Here is a 13,630-nt window from a genome sequence, read left to right on the forward strand (position 1 = left end):
CGATGCAAAAACAAGTAATTTTTTTCTAAAAGGCTTTTTATCGTGCAAACGTAGGAACACATATAAAACCTTTACATATTTGGTATCCCCGTAATCGTTCCAACCCATAGAATAAAGTGAACATGTTATTTACGCTGCATAGTAAACGGCGTAAATTTGTAACGTGAAAATCAATGCTGGAATAGCTGCTTATTTTCAATTCTCTCCTAAAATAAAGTTAATAAAGGTTAATCGATATATTATAAGCATCTAAAAATGGTACAATTACAAAATACAACTCGTCCCGCAAAAAACAAGCCATTATACGGCGATGTCGACGGAATACAAAAACAGTTACGACTCTTGGAATGCGACCGTGAAAAAACAAAAAATAATCCTTGGTCATTAACGTGCAAAATGGCCCGGTCATTAAGGGGTTAAACAGGATCTGTCCCCAAAATGCTCTTTTTCTGTGAATGTGCAAATCATTTTAGAATGGTATAATAAATATATTCTGCTGTATGTGCTGGTTAACGTCTTCATATCGTTTACATCATGAATTTATATCCAGCCCACTACATGCTTACAGTCTGATTGCTCTCTCATGTGAGCAACAATGAATGTGTTTAGTCAAAGCCACCATTGAATCTCCATCCTATAGGCCGGGTCCCCACGTCTTCATTTAAATGCGTTTTTTCCGTGTACCGCGGTAAAACTGCATCATTTTGCCACGATTGAAAAAAAAAACTGCGCAGTTATTCCGCGAATCACCGATTAAAACACATTTAAACCGCGATGTGAGAATCCATCCTTCGACTCCTTCAGAAAGCGGCAAATCCCTTAGATTCCTTCATTCCCAAGTAATATTTCCTGGAAAAACAGACCAATAGGAACTGAAAGAGAAACATTATTATTATTATAATGGAATATTCCTATGAAAATACAGGGTTACATAACATTGATAACTGTGACAGATGCACATTAAATATTAATTTCTCAGTGAACCTTGAAATGTAATAATAGATCAGCAGATTGTCAAAAACAGACAGTACCTGGGCCCAGTGCTTTATTATGTGAATTTATGATCAAGTTACTTTAGATTTGTGTTTGGCATGTTGATGATAAAAATGAGCAAAGGAAGGATCTCACAATTGTAGAGAAAAGAGATTTATAGATTACCTACTACACATAGAATTGTTACTGCTGCGGTTATTAACCCCTTGGTGACATTGGCTGGTGTATGTTTGGAGCAGGGATCCGCTATATATTACAATTTACACCCTGTTATGGCTGGCATTGGAGATAATGGCCGTTTAACCACTTAGATGCAGCAGTTAATAGAGACCACAGCATCTAAGCCATTAGATGGGGGGGGGGGGGGGATGGGTTGTCATGGCAACAGGCGTCTAGTGATGGCCCCCAGGTCTGCCATCTTGGCCCTTCTATGACGCCTAATATTTAAATTCTCTAGTGGGACTAAAAAAAGATGTAAAAAAAAAGTTTAATGACCTTTTCAAAAATGAATAAATGTATGTGTGTATAGATATAGATATAAAGATATATAGAGAGATAAAAAAACCTGTTCCCATTTTATACATCAAATAATAAAATGGTAAACATAATTGGTATCGCTCCATCCGTAATTATTCAAACTATTAAAATGTCACGTTATTTGTGTGTGAATTGCTGTTGGTCACCTTGGCTCCCAAAAACAATTGGCTACAGCTCACCCCACAAAAAGTAAGCCCTCACACGGCTCCGTTGACGTAAAAATAAAAAAAGCTATGGGTCTCCGAATATGGCAACAGAGATTTTATTTTTTTTAATAGCAATTTTTTTTCCCGTAAAAGTAGTAAAACATAGAAACAACTATATATGTTACTAAATTTGGTATCGCCGTAATCCTAATGACCCATAGTATAAACTGGACATGTCATATTTATCGCACGGTGAACTACACAAAATCAAAACCAAATGAACTATGGCGGAATTGCTGTTTTTTTTCATTCCACCCCACAACAAAAAACATTTTATAATTTCATTATATTCTATTATGGTATATTAAATGGTGCCATTAAAAAATACAACTCATCCTGCAAAAATCTCAATGGAAAAATAAAAAGTTGTGGGAGGCCAGAGGGGAGCCCCCCAGCGAATACTTCTCCTTGAGCCCAGCACTTAACACTAGCTGAAACCCAGTGTTAAAACTATGATTTCTCTAAAACAGCACCGTGCTTTAAAGTAAAACTTTGTTTGCGTCAAATATTTTTTTTTATTGAATTTTAAATCAGAAAGTAATTACAGATTCCAGAAATACAATAGTCACAAATTACACGTAGAAATAACAGCAGGCAAATCAATGCATCTCTAGAAAATATCGGAGAAAAGAAGTGAAAAACCTGTTAGGTAGGCATATATAAAAGAAGTCGCAAATTCTGAACTAAAGAAGTAAATATCAAAACTTCTAATTACTAAATAGAATAGCCTTAAAGAGGCTCTGTCACCACATTATAAGTGCCAGATCTCCTACATAAGGAGATCGGCGCTATAATGTAGGTGACAGTAATGCTTTTTATTTAATAAAACGATCTGTTTTCACCACTTTATTAGCGATTTTAGATTTATGCTAATGAGTTGCTTAATGCCCAACTGGGCGTGTTTTTACTTTAGACCAAGTGGGAGTTGTACAGAGGAGTGTATGACTCTGACCAATCAGCCTCATGCACTTCTCTCCATTCATTTAGTCAGCATAGGGATCCTTTTAGATCACTATGTGCTGTCTTATACTGACACATTAACAATACTGAAGTGTTTAGACAGTGAATAGACATTCCACGGGATGTCTATTCACAATCTCTGCACTTCGTTACTGTTTTTGTGGTAGTTACAGCAGAGCAAGAGTAACAGGTACAAACATGGTGTGAAATGGGACCTAGGGGTCCTTTTAGACCGGCCCGTTTTGGCCGTAACAACGAGCGCCGATCAACAAGACAGCTCGTTGATTGGCGCTCGTTTGCTCCTTTCACAAGGAGCTATGTATGGGGACGAGCGCTCGTTACTATGATCGCTCGTCTTCATATATTTCTATCATGTCAGCAGCACATCTCCCAGTTCACACCGTGAGATGTCCCGCCGACGATAATATTTTCTGATGCAACCAGCCAATGAATGTTGCTCGTTCGTCGGCTGATCGTTGCCCTGTTTACATGAACACTCGTTTGCCCAATAATTGGCTTGTGTAAAAGGGCCTTAACCCGTTAGTGACCGCCAATACGCCTTTTCACTAACGGGCTTTATTCTGATGCATAAGCCTTTTTACGGCACTGCATCAGGATAAATAAGCAGAACAGGGAGCCGTCAAATCTCCCTGCTCTCAGCTGCCAGAGGTAGTGGAGGGCTGGGGGCGTCCCTGCTTGACCGGGTGAGATCGATATTCGTATCGATCTCACCCGTTTAACCCTTCAAATGCGGTGCTCAATAGCGTGCACCGCATCTGAGTGGTTTTGGAGAGAGGGAGGGAGCTCCCTCTCATCCCACCGACACCCGGCGATAAAATCACTGAGTGTCTGTGTCTCCGATGGCAGCCGGGGGCCTAATAAAGGCCGCCAGGTCTGCCTGTAGTGAATGCCTGCTAGATCATGCCGGAGGCATGACCTAGCAGATGCCTGTCTGTCTTAAACGGACAGGCAATAATACACTGCAATACCAAAGTATTGCAGTGTATTATAATAGCGATCGGAGGATCGCATGTTAAAGTCCCCTAGTGGGACTAGTAAAAAAGTTTAAAAAAAATTGAATAAAGTTAATTAAAAAAAATGAAAAACCCACTTTTTTCCCTTACAAAATGCTTTACTATTAAAAAAACAAAATAAAGTAAAAAAGTTACGCATATTTCGTATCGCCGCGTCCGTAATGACCCCGACTATAAATCTATTACATTATTTCACCCGCACGGTGAACGCCGTAAAAAATTAAATAAACTATGGAAAAATTGCTGTTTTCTGTGAATACTGAAATGTGATAAAAAGTGATCAAAAAGTCGCAGCTACTCCAAACTGGTACGAATAAAAAGTACAAGTCTTCCCAAAAAAAAAAAAAGCCCTCATACAAGTGCATTGGCGGAACAATAAAAACGTTACGGCTCTTCAAATATGGAGGCACAAACCACTGGCGTGCCTCATAAGACAGGAGGAGCGTATAAGAGGCTTGCAATATGGGGAAATGGAGGAAAAAATTTCATTATATGCAGACGATATTTTAATATATATGACGGACACTGAGAATACACTGCAGGTAGTAATGGATACGATCACAAGGTTTGGGGAGTTCTCGGGATTAAAGATTAACTGGACCAGGTCTGCTCTGATGCCACTTGACACAGTGAATATTGTAGATACTGGAGTGGGACTCCGGATTCCGATAGTCTCTGAATTTACGTATCTAGGGGTTAAGGTGACGGCTAGGGTCCAAGACTACATGTCTTTGAATGTCTCACCACTGCTGCTCAAGGTGAAACATAAGGTAGATGCCTGGAACAGGCTCCTGCTCTCTGCTCTGGGGAGGACTAACCTAATCAAGATGATCCTTATGCCTCAAGTTTTATACATTCTTCATAACTCCCCAGTATGGATACCTAAGCACTGGTTCAGACGATTGCACAATCTCTTTCGGGATCTGGTCTGGAAAAAAGGGGTTCCAAGGATTAAATTGGAGAAATTGCAATTGCCCAAAGACGAAGGGGGGGTCGCGCTGCCAAATGCCTGGATATATTACCTGGCTGCCCAGAGCCAACAATTTAAGGGATGGGAGGGCACAGAGACTTGGGGTTCCAGTGCACGTTTATTGTCATATATGGGGGGAGGACACAACCCACTAAAAGAGTCTGGAAGCGCATACCTTTAAAGAGGCTCTGTCACCAGATTTTGCAGCCCCTATCTGCTATTGCAGCAGATAGGCGCTGCAATGTAGATTACAGTAACATTTTTATTTTTAAAAAACGAGCATTTTTGGCCAAGTTATGACCATTTTCGTATTTATGCAAATGAGGCTTGCAAAAGTACAACTGGGCGTGTTGAAAAGTAAAAGTACAACTGGGCGTGTATTATGTGTGTACATCGGGGCGTGTTTACTACTTTTACTAGCTGGCCGTTGTGTATAGAAGTGTCATCCACTTCTCTTCACAACGCCCAGCTTCTGGCAGTGCAGATCTGTGACGTCACTCACAGGTCCTGCATCGTGTCGGCACCAGAGGCTACAGATGATTCTGCAGCAGCATCGGCGTTTGCAGGTAAGTCGATGTAGCTACTTACCTGCAAATGCTGATGCTGCTGCAGAATCAACTGTAGCCTCTGGTGCCGACACGATGCAGGACCTGTGAGTGACGTCACAGATCTGCACTGCCAGAAGCTGGGCGTTGTGAAGAGAAGTGGATGATACTTCTCATCAGAACGCCCAGCTATTAAAAGTAGTAAACACGCCCCGATGTACGCACATAATACACGCCCAGTTGTACTTTTACTTTTCAACACGCCCAGTTGTACTTTTGCAAACCTCATTTGCATAAATACGAAAATGGTCATAACTTGGCCAAAAATGCTCGTTTTTTAAAAATAAAAACGTTACTGTAATCTACATTGCAGAGCCGATCTGCTGCAATAGCAGATAGGGGTTGCAAAATCTGGTGACAGAGCCTCTTTAAGAGATTGGCGAGTGCTAAACCAACGTTACTCCTGATACATAAAATATGGTGGCAATGCAAACAGATCCTGGGAGTGGGAATGTGCACCAAATATACTCCCCTATGGCATAATCCGGTCCTGTGGGAATTATACCAATTAGAGTGCATGCAAAAATGGGAGTTGGCAGGGGTTAGACGAATACAACACTTGTATGATGATAACGGGTTGAGATCATTTCAGCAGTTGAAAGACCTATTTCCACTAGAGCACAATATGTTCTATCAATATTTGCAGATCCGTCATGCCCTACAGGCGCAGGCGCATGTGGTGGACCTGACGGTCTGTGCTCTTGGGGTCCTGGAGTATGTGGGAAGGGCTGACACGACCAAAGGCCTGATCTCAATGGCGTACAGGAGCTTGCTGTCCAAACACCTGGGCAACCCAATGGTGCTGGTAAAAGCGAAATGGGAACAGGATGTTGGTCCATTGACTGAGGAGGAGTGGGAGGAGATATTAGCGTCCACATGTCACTTATCACTCAGTCTGGCGCAGAGGAGATCCCAACTCTTTCTGATACATAGAGTGTATCGCACCCCGTGGGTATTAAAACAGATGGGTATTAGAGCAGATGCTAAATGTCCTAGGTGCACGGAAGAGAAGGCGGATATACTGCATATGTTTTGGTCATGTGAGGCTCTGAGGACCCTATGGGGGGAAATATTGGATCTGATAAAGCAGGTGTATGGTCGGGAATTGGCGGCAGACCCTAAAGTTATGTTGTTGGGAGCGGTGGGAGAATTGGAGAGTGACAGAATGGCAAACCTGGCAATTGCCAAGATATTATATCAAACCAGGAAGTGCATTGCTAAACACTGGCTGGATGAGGAGCCACCAGGGATGAGGGAAATTGTAGGAATGTTGAACTATAATATCCTGATGGAGCATAAGATATTTTCTAAAAGGGGCACGGAAAAAAAATTTGAGAAACAATGGAGCCGATGGATGGCCTGTCCTGAGGTGCTGACACCTGAACTGAGCAGAATAAGGGCGAGAGTCGTCTGAGGAACTGGAGGTGATAGAGTCTGGAGCAAAAAGGGGTGGTGGGGAAAACTTGATAAGAGAAATGTGCTCTGACCAGGAATGGTACTAGAAACAAAGGGCGGAGATATAGTGGGGGGCCGTGCAGGGAGGGGGGAAAGGGGGGAAGTTGGGGATTTCCTGATATACTGTCACTATTGTATACGATGTTGGAAAATTGAAATGTGAATGTGACTATGTTATTTCTTTTCTGTGTTAGTATCAATAAAATTGGTTTGATTTAAAAAAAAAATATGGAGGCACAAAAACAAATAATTTTGAAAAAAAAGCGTTTTTACTGTGTAAAAGTAGTAAAACATACAAAAACTATACAAATTTGGTATCGTTGCAATCGTAACAACCCGCTAAATAAAGTTATTGTGTTATTTATACCACACGGTAAACGGCGTCGATTTAGGACGCGAAAAAGAGTGGCGAAATTTCAGGGTTTTTTCTATTTCCCCCCCCAAAAAAAGTTAATAAAAGTTAATCAATAAATTATAAGTACCTCAAAATGGTGCTATTAAAAAATACAACTTGTCCCGCAAAAAACAAGACCTTATACAGCTATGTCGATGCAAAAATAAAAAAGTTATAGCTCTTGGAATGCGACGATGGAAAAACGTAAAAAATGGCCTGGTCACTAAGGGGTTAAGATGCCATCATTGTATGTAAACAGTAATTGGAAGGGAAATCTCTTTATGAAGAAGTAGCTGTTCTTATTTTCCTAGGATGGGAGCAATTTTCAATAACTTTACATGTCTGTTAAGGCCCTTTTACACAGGCCAATGATCGGGCAAACGAGTGTTCATGTAAACAGGGCAACAATCAGCCGATGAACGAGCAAACGCACGTTCATTGGCTGATCTGCTCATTTACGTGGCCAATACATAACAATTACTAATCCCTATACATAACAGATCATTGCTCCTTGTGAAAAAAGCAAACGAGTTCCGAACAACGAGCTGTCTTGTGTAAAGGGACCATTAGGCTCTTCTCACTATTGTTTGGAAGAATAGTGCATTGCATTACTCTTCTTGCTTTAAAAAATACAGTAAGCCATTATAGTCCGTGTCTGTCCGCAAAAACGGATCCATCGCAGCATCATGGCTTCTTTTGAAATCTGTAACAAACATTGTTAACTCAGTCTGAAGGTAAACTGGCCACACAAGATAAGTCAGCCAGAAATGTCGAGATCAGCGGACGATGTTCGTTCCATGAGCCAAACGTGCATGTTCATGGCGGAGTCAGGAGTAAAATGTGTATAACCAGCTGTAGTCCTTGATCTGTGTGCCCTACCAGGAAACCACTGCTTGGTTAATATGAGCAGGAGATCCAGTTTCCCTCTGCAGCTGTTAAATACATATAGCGAATACGTATATATAAAATCAATTATACAACCATGTTTATTCCAAGTTTTATAAGTGAGCAGTTTCTATCCCGGAAAATAAGTTGATAAAGATTTTCTTGCTTGTCCTCTTGTTCTTTGCCTGTCGCTGCAGAATACTGATATTATTTTGTTGCCTTTATGCAGAGTCTATTCCTCCGAATAAATACAAGCTGCAGACGCCACTTAAAAAATCAGCTGTGCCACGTAAATGTCACGAATGATGGAGGTCCACAGCATGGGTGAGTATCCCCTCTGTAATGTCCAATTCTCATATATATATATACATACACACACACAAACAACGATACATGTATAGACACAGACATTATGTGTATGTGTGTGGAAGAATGCTCTTTACAAGAAGGAGATATCTGATGATAACCTCCAAGGCTGCAGGGAATATGAGGGAGCGTGCAGATTACAGGCTGTCGTGATCTTCTGATGTTAGAGAATGCAGGCCCGTATGCTGCTCACAGGTCCTGAAGGGCAATCGTGACGAATTTGACAATATTTTCTGATCGCTCCCGCTTATATAGAAGGCAGCTGTAATAATAATACATATACTGTATAGTAATAGAATTCTATGTTCAGGTGACGTATCTACAGCTTGACCTGGCATTGCTCTCTATTTGCAGACTGGTGGCAGCAGATATTGCCTTTTACACTGGAAATATCCAAGCTCTAAAGGGTCTTAAGAACTTAGACCTAAATATGGGGGAAATTTGGGAGCAGAAAAGGTGATGTCCAACCAAAGGAGAAAAAGACTCTGATCTCCCAAATAACTTATGTGTGTACAACTGGAAGTGTTCTACACAAGACCTTATTGTTAAAATCCAAAGTGCGAGTCAGGGGCTGGAAGACGTTGGTTTCCGGTAACTGGATCCAGCCTGGCTGTCGGGGATTACCCTGAACTACTCCTATCAATGAACAACTGATGAACTCATAACTAGGAAACTTTTTTCTTTTTTATTGGAATCCGCCTCAGGTTTTTTTGGGTTGTTTTTTGGGACCAAATCCAAGCAAGTGCATGGCTGTAACACAGCTTCTCTTATGTCCGATCTCCTGTAAGAAACAGGATTCCTCATCTGCAGAAGACTTTTCAAAGACTTGTCTTGTAATGTATGATAATGGTACAGATTCCCTGGCGCAAATTCAGAATACTATGAATGGAAAGAAGCGTCATTTTTGATTTCTCTATTTAAAAGAACATTTGGTTGCGTGTGTATAAACAGAAGCCGGGCATTTTAACCTTGAAGAAATGGGATGGAATAAGCTTTAATGTTGCTTGGCTGTCAAGCAATTGCGGGAGTGGGTAAAAGTCATTTGTTCACCTGGTTTATTATCTCTTCTTGAACTGGAAACCGGGTTTCCTATTTCAAATCTCCTATTTCATGCCCTCTAAGCACAATGGAGTCATTGATCCGTGATGCACAGGGCGGCTTCTCTGTGTGGGACTCTTCATCATGCTCAGGCGATATGTGGCTCTCCAGAGCGGGGGAGGGGGTATGCGGGCCCATGAGCGGAGGAGCCACAGGTTGTCAGATCTCCTCTATGTCCTCCAGTAGAATATCTCTGTAGTAATGGTGCTTTGATTAGCTGATAACCTTTGGAGAGCTTGGGGACAATGCTATAAATTGCTGGTATTTTCAATCAGTATTTTTGTACAATATTTTTTTTTTTTTTTAAATTAAGGTATTTTTGCTCTTCCCTTACTTGGCGAGGGCGAAAGTATTTATTTGCAGTATCTGCTGTTATTGTGGATATTTTCTGATTGCATTTTTAAGTAAATTTCAATCAATTAAGAATTATCCTTGTTTTTTTGTATTTGTTATGGGAACGCCTCGATGTCATACAGAAGTGTATGTATATTCAGAGTATGTTCACAGGTAAATATTGCACATACAATCCCAGATATTTTTATATATAAAACTATTGTGTCGACCTGGCAGGTAAAAAAGTATTTTAGTTTTAGTTTTACTTCTATAAGCGGCACACTTCGTTTTTCTCTGGCTACAATATGATTTTAGCTTCATAAGGATATCGGGATACCTGGTGTTAAGGTAAGATACTGCACTAGCACTCCTAACTAAAAGGGATTGTCCAAAGCTGACAACCCCTTTAATACAGAAGGGTCGCTTGGCAATAAGCTGATCACAAAGTGTCCCCCTGCTGCTGGGACACCACCGATCAGCTGTAATCTGTTGGGGAATCCGACAGCAAGTATTAAATTCCCCTGAAGCGCCACCACAGGAAAAATGAGGTATTACACCATTCTCATTTAAATTAATGGGCCATCTGTGTCATGTAATTCATATGCTGGGTCCTCCAGAGTGAGAGGCGCTCTGTGTAGCCACTCTTCGATCTGGCTAATAGATAAGGGTCCGGAACGGGGGAACAAGTTTCAAATTAAATTCCCTCATAGAGACCTCTTAAAGGGGTTTGCCCCGCAAATAGTGTGATCACTGGGGGTCTAACCTCTGGGACCCCTAGTGATGAGAACGGGGGACCGAAAGTCCCCTAAAGTGCTCTTGGCGCTGGTGCGCATGTTCGACCAGCGCTCCATTCATTTCTATGAAGCTGCCGGTCCCATAAGTCACATAGAAATTAATAGAGCGCTGGCTGAGCAAGCGCACCATTGCTTTTTCTCATGGAGCACTTTGGGGGACTTTCGGTCTCATCGCTCGGGGTCCCAGCGGTCAGACCCCCAGCGATCACGCATGTATCCCCTATCCTGTGGACATTTGTTTTGTGTGAAAACCACTAAAAGTCAGTGCCCAGCCTTCAGTTATGATGGTGTCTTCATTACTGCTCTAGTGAACACTCCAGGAGTCGGCATACGTGTACAAACTATTTAAAAAGTCGTTCTCGTAAGATATTAATATAGTGTTTTTACTTTTCTTTCAGGTCACGCTATAAAACCGTGATGCAATTCAGGAAAGCTGATCATTTTATAAACCTCTTCCTGCCTGGTACACCAGACTATTTCTAAACCTCTGTACTGCTATTGCGTTTACATCCCATACTTTTAATATCAGAGTTTTAAAGGACCACCCACTGTAGATATGTGTCATACATTTACCTCCATCCCCCACAGCTGGATCGGGAGGCCACTAACGTCACTAGGACCAGAGGTTATCATTGGAACCTGAGTGATTCAGGATCCCATCATGTGATCTGCATGACAACCAATCATTACAGGAAAAGTTTGTTGTAGAAACACATTTTCCCAGGGTCTGTTCTGTATAAAATCCTCTTTCCTCCCGCCTCCTGTCATAGTGAGATCTGAGGCGATAAAGACACCGTTACGCAGAACAGACAGATATTTGGCTGAAAGTAATAAGCTATTAACCCCTTCCTGCATTCTCCACCTAAAATAACAGGCATCTGGCGCAGTCCCTGGCATTTTAAATGCTCTTTGATGGCACTGCTCGCTCCTGCACATGCTGCCATCAATGGGTTCGGGCTGTCATTTTTACAGTCCAACCCTGTAATGTAACAGAGAACTGAAGTTTAATTTGCTTGTATATAAAGCTCCTGGAGAAAGCGCTGATCTGATACTAAAATGGGGGCTGTGCTCTTGTAGAGCTATAACGGTGTCAACGTTAGACAGTATACATATATATGGCATAATCTTTACAGGACAATTAGGGGATACATTTTAGGGGTAAATATTGTTTATGGAACCAACGATCTTAGAACAGAATATAAAAATAGGACCCTTTTCAAATTTTCTTTCTGCTCATTTTTGCCTATATGAGACTGACCAAATAAAAAGATATCGGTTCCAATTTTGAAAAAAATATATAAATGATAAAGCGTGTCCCAGAAAAAATAATAATATTTCAATAAAAATCCCTTTAACATACAGCATCCCAAAATGTGTAATCAAGGTCCAAACCACCCCCAGTCATGAAAGGGTTAAACTAAATCAATCATGCCCATTATTCTGTTATTGCATGTACAGTATGCTACATTTTATGGCAATTTCATATGAAATTAAACTGAATACTAAATTCTGCCAAAATTACATGCCTTTAAGGTAATGTTTTAAAAAAAAAAATGAATACCAAATGTAATAATCTGAATATTAGGAAGAAGTTTTACAGGGTTTTTAAAACCATCTCTCCTGTTATCTTAACGGCACTTCTCATCTCTTGATGAGATTAGAAGGATATTGATATTGGTCTGCGCAAAACCAAAAAACTCAGGTTCCGCACATTTTGTAGAACAGCCTATTTTTAGGCTGGTGCCACACAATTTACCTGTACCCCTGCCACCATCAGGCGGCCACAAGACCTACATGGTAAACTCACCAGCAGCTTCAGAAACTAGGGGAACCCTCTACAGTCAGCCCATGGGACCTAGAAAAGGACCCCAGGGCTGTCCGTTCAGTATGGCTGCTGTTAGGGCACACTGTCATAGTGGCACAGTAGAATGTATGCAAATACAAGAGTATACAAATACATTTTAAGTATAAATTAAATTTATCCCTTTATGGGATTAAAAAAATTACCAACAAAAATAAAGAAATGCCCACACAAGTCATTATTTAGTATAAAATGTATTTTATTGCCCATACATTACCTAAAAACAAAAAACCTACACATATTAGGTATCTGCACGAGCGTAATAACCTGAAGAATTCACGTAACAGCTTATTCCGTGTGAAACGAGAACGGTATAAAAAGAAAAAAAAAAAACAACTTTGCCAAAAACCGCTTTTCTATATTCACTCTGCAAAAAGAAATGATACAGTATATATTTGTACCCGCAAACTGCGCAGCAAAAAATACAATTTCTCCCACATAAAACAAGGCCTCACACAGCCACGTCAATGAAAAAATAAAGTTATGGCTGCTGCAGAGGCAAAAATGAAAACATTTAGCTGGTCATTAAAGGGTAACTAAACGTTAAAAAACTTGTGACATATCAGTTGTATGGTAGAAGTTTTGATCGGTGCAAAACGAAGCACACGGAAAGCGAAGCGAGTTATGTTGGGGCTCAGACTTTCCGTACCCTGCTCCAAGGAAAGCAGATCAGATTAGTTTTAGCGACGCTCTGACCCCCACCTATCAAAACCTCTGACATGTCACTATGACCAGATTGTGCTTTGGCGCTGTGTTTAACCCTTTATTATAACATTAGAGAGGAAAGATATGTTTATCAGTACGATATAAAATGATATATATGGCTTCTCATGAGCAGTATGCTACAGCACATGGATATAGCTCAGCATTTGTTGTCACTTCTTTTGCTCAGTTGCTGAAAAACTCATTACAATGGGTCGCACAGGTCTTGAACTGTTTCATTTCTTGCCAATGTCCTGTATGTTCGATTGTATTTGATCATCATTAATCTGTTGGACTTTGAATGTTTTAAATCACTACATACTTTTTTCTATAAGGATGCAGGTAGGGCTGATCTGTCGCCAAAATCTGAAACAGGTGACGATACATTTTAATTAAAGGTACAATGTGTTGTTGCTAACTGGTCCTTGTATACCATT

General features: G+C 40.7%; 1 protein-coding gene across 1 annotated transcript in view; it reads left to right on the top strand.

Annotated features, from left to right (window-relative positions):
* VPS54 (VPS54 subunit of GARP complex) overlaps window positions 1-9,929 on the top strand; it is an 83,146-nt gene extending 73,217 nt beyond the window's left edge. Inside the window, exons 22-23 of the mRNA XM_075863138.1 lie at window positions 8,269-8,363; window positions 8,760-9,929. Of these exons, the coding sequence (XP_075719253.1) occupies window positions 8,269-8,363; window positions 8,760-8,865 (201 nt within the window). The 3' untranslated portion in view covers window positions 8,866-9,929. The remainder of the gene's footprint in view (window positions 1-8,268; window positions 8,364-8,759) is intronic.
* Window positions 9,930-13,630: the final 3,701 nt, after the last annotated feature.

The sequence above is a fragment of the Rhinoderma darwinii genome, chromosome 4 (assembly GCF_050947455.1).
Source record: "Rhinoderma darwinii isolate aRhiDar2 chromosome 4, aRhiDar2.hap1, whole genome shotgun sequence".
Lineage (NCBI taxonomy): Eukaryota > Metazoa > Chordata > Amphibia > Anura > Rhinodermatidae > Rhinoderma > Rhinoderma darwinii.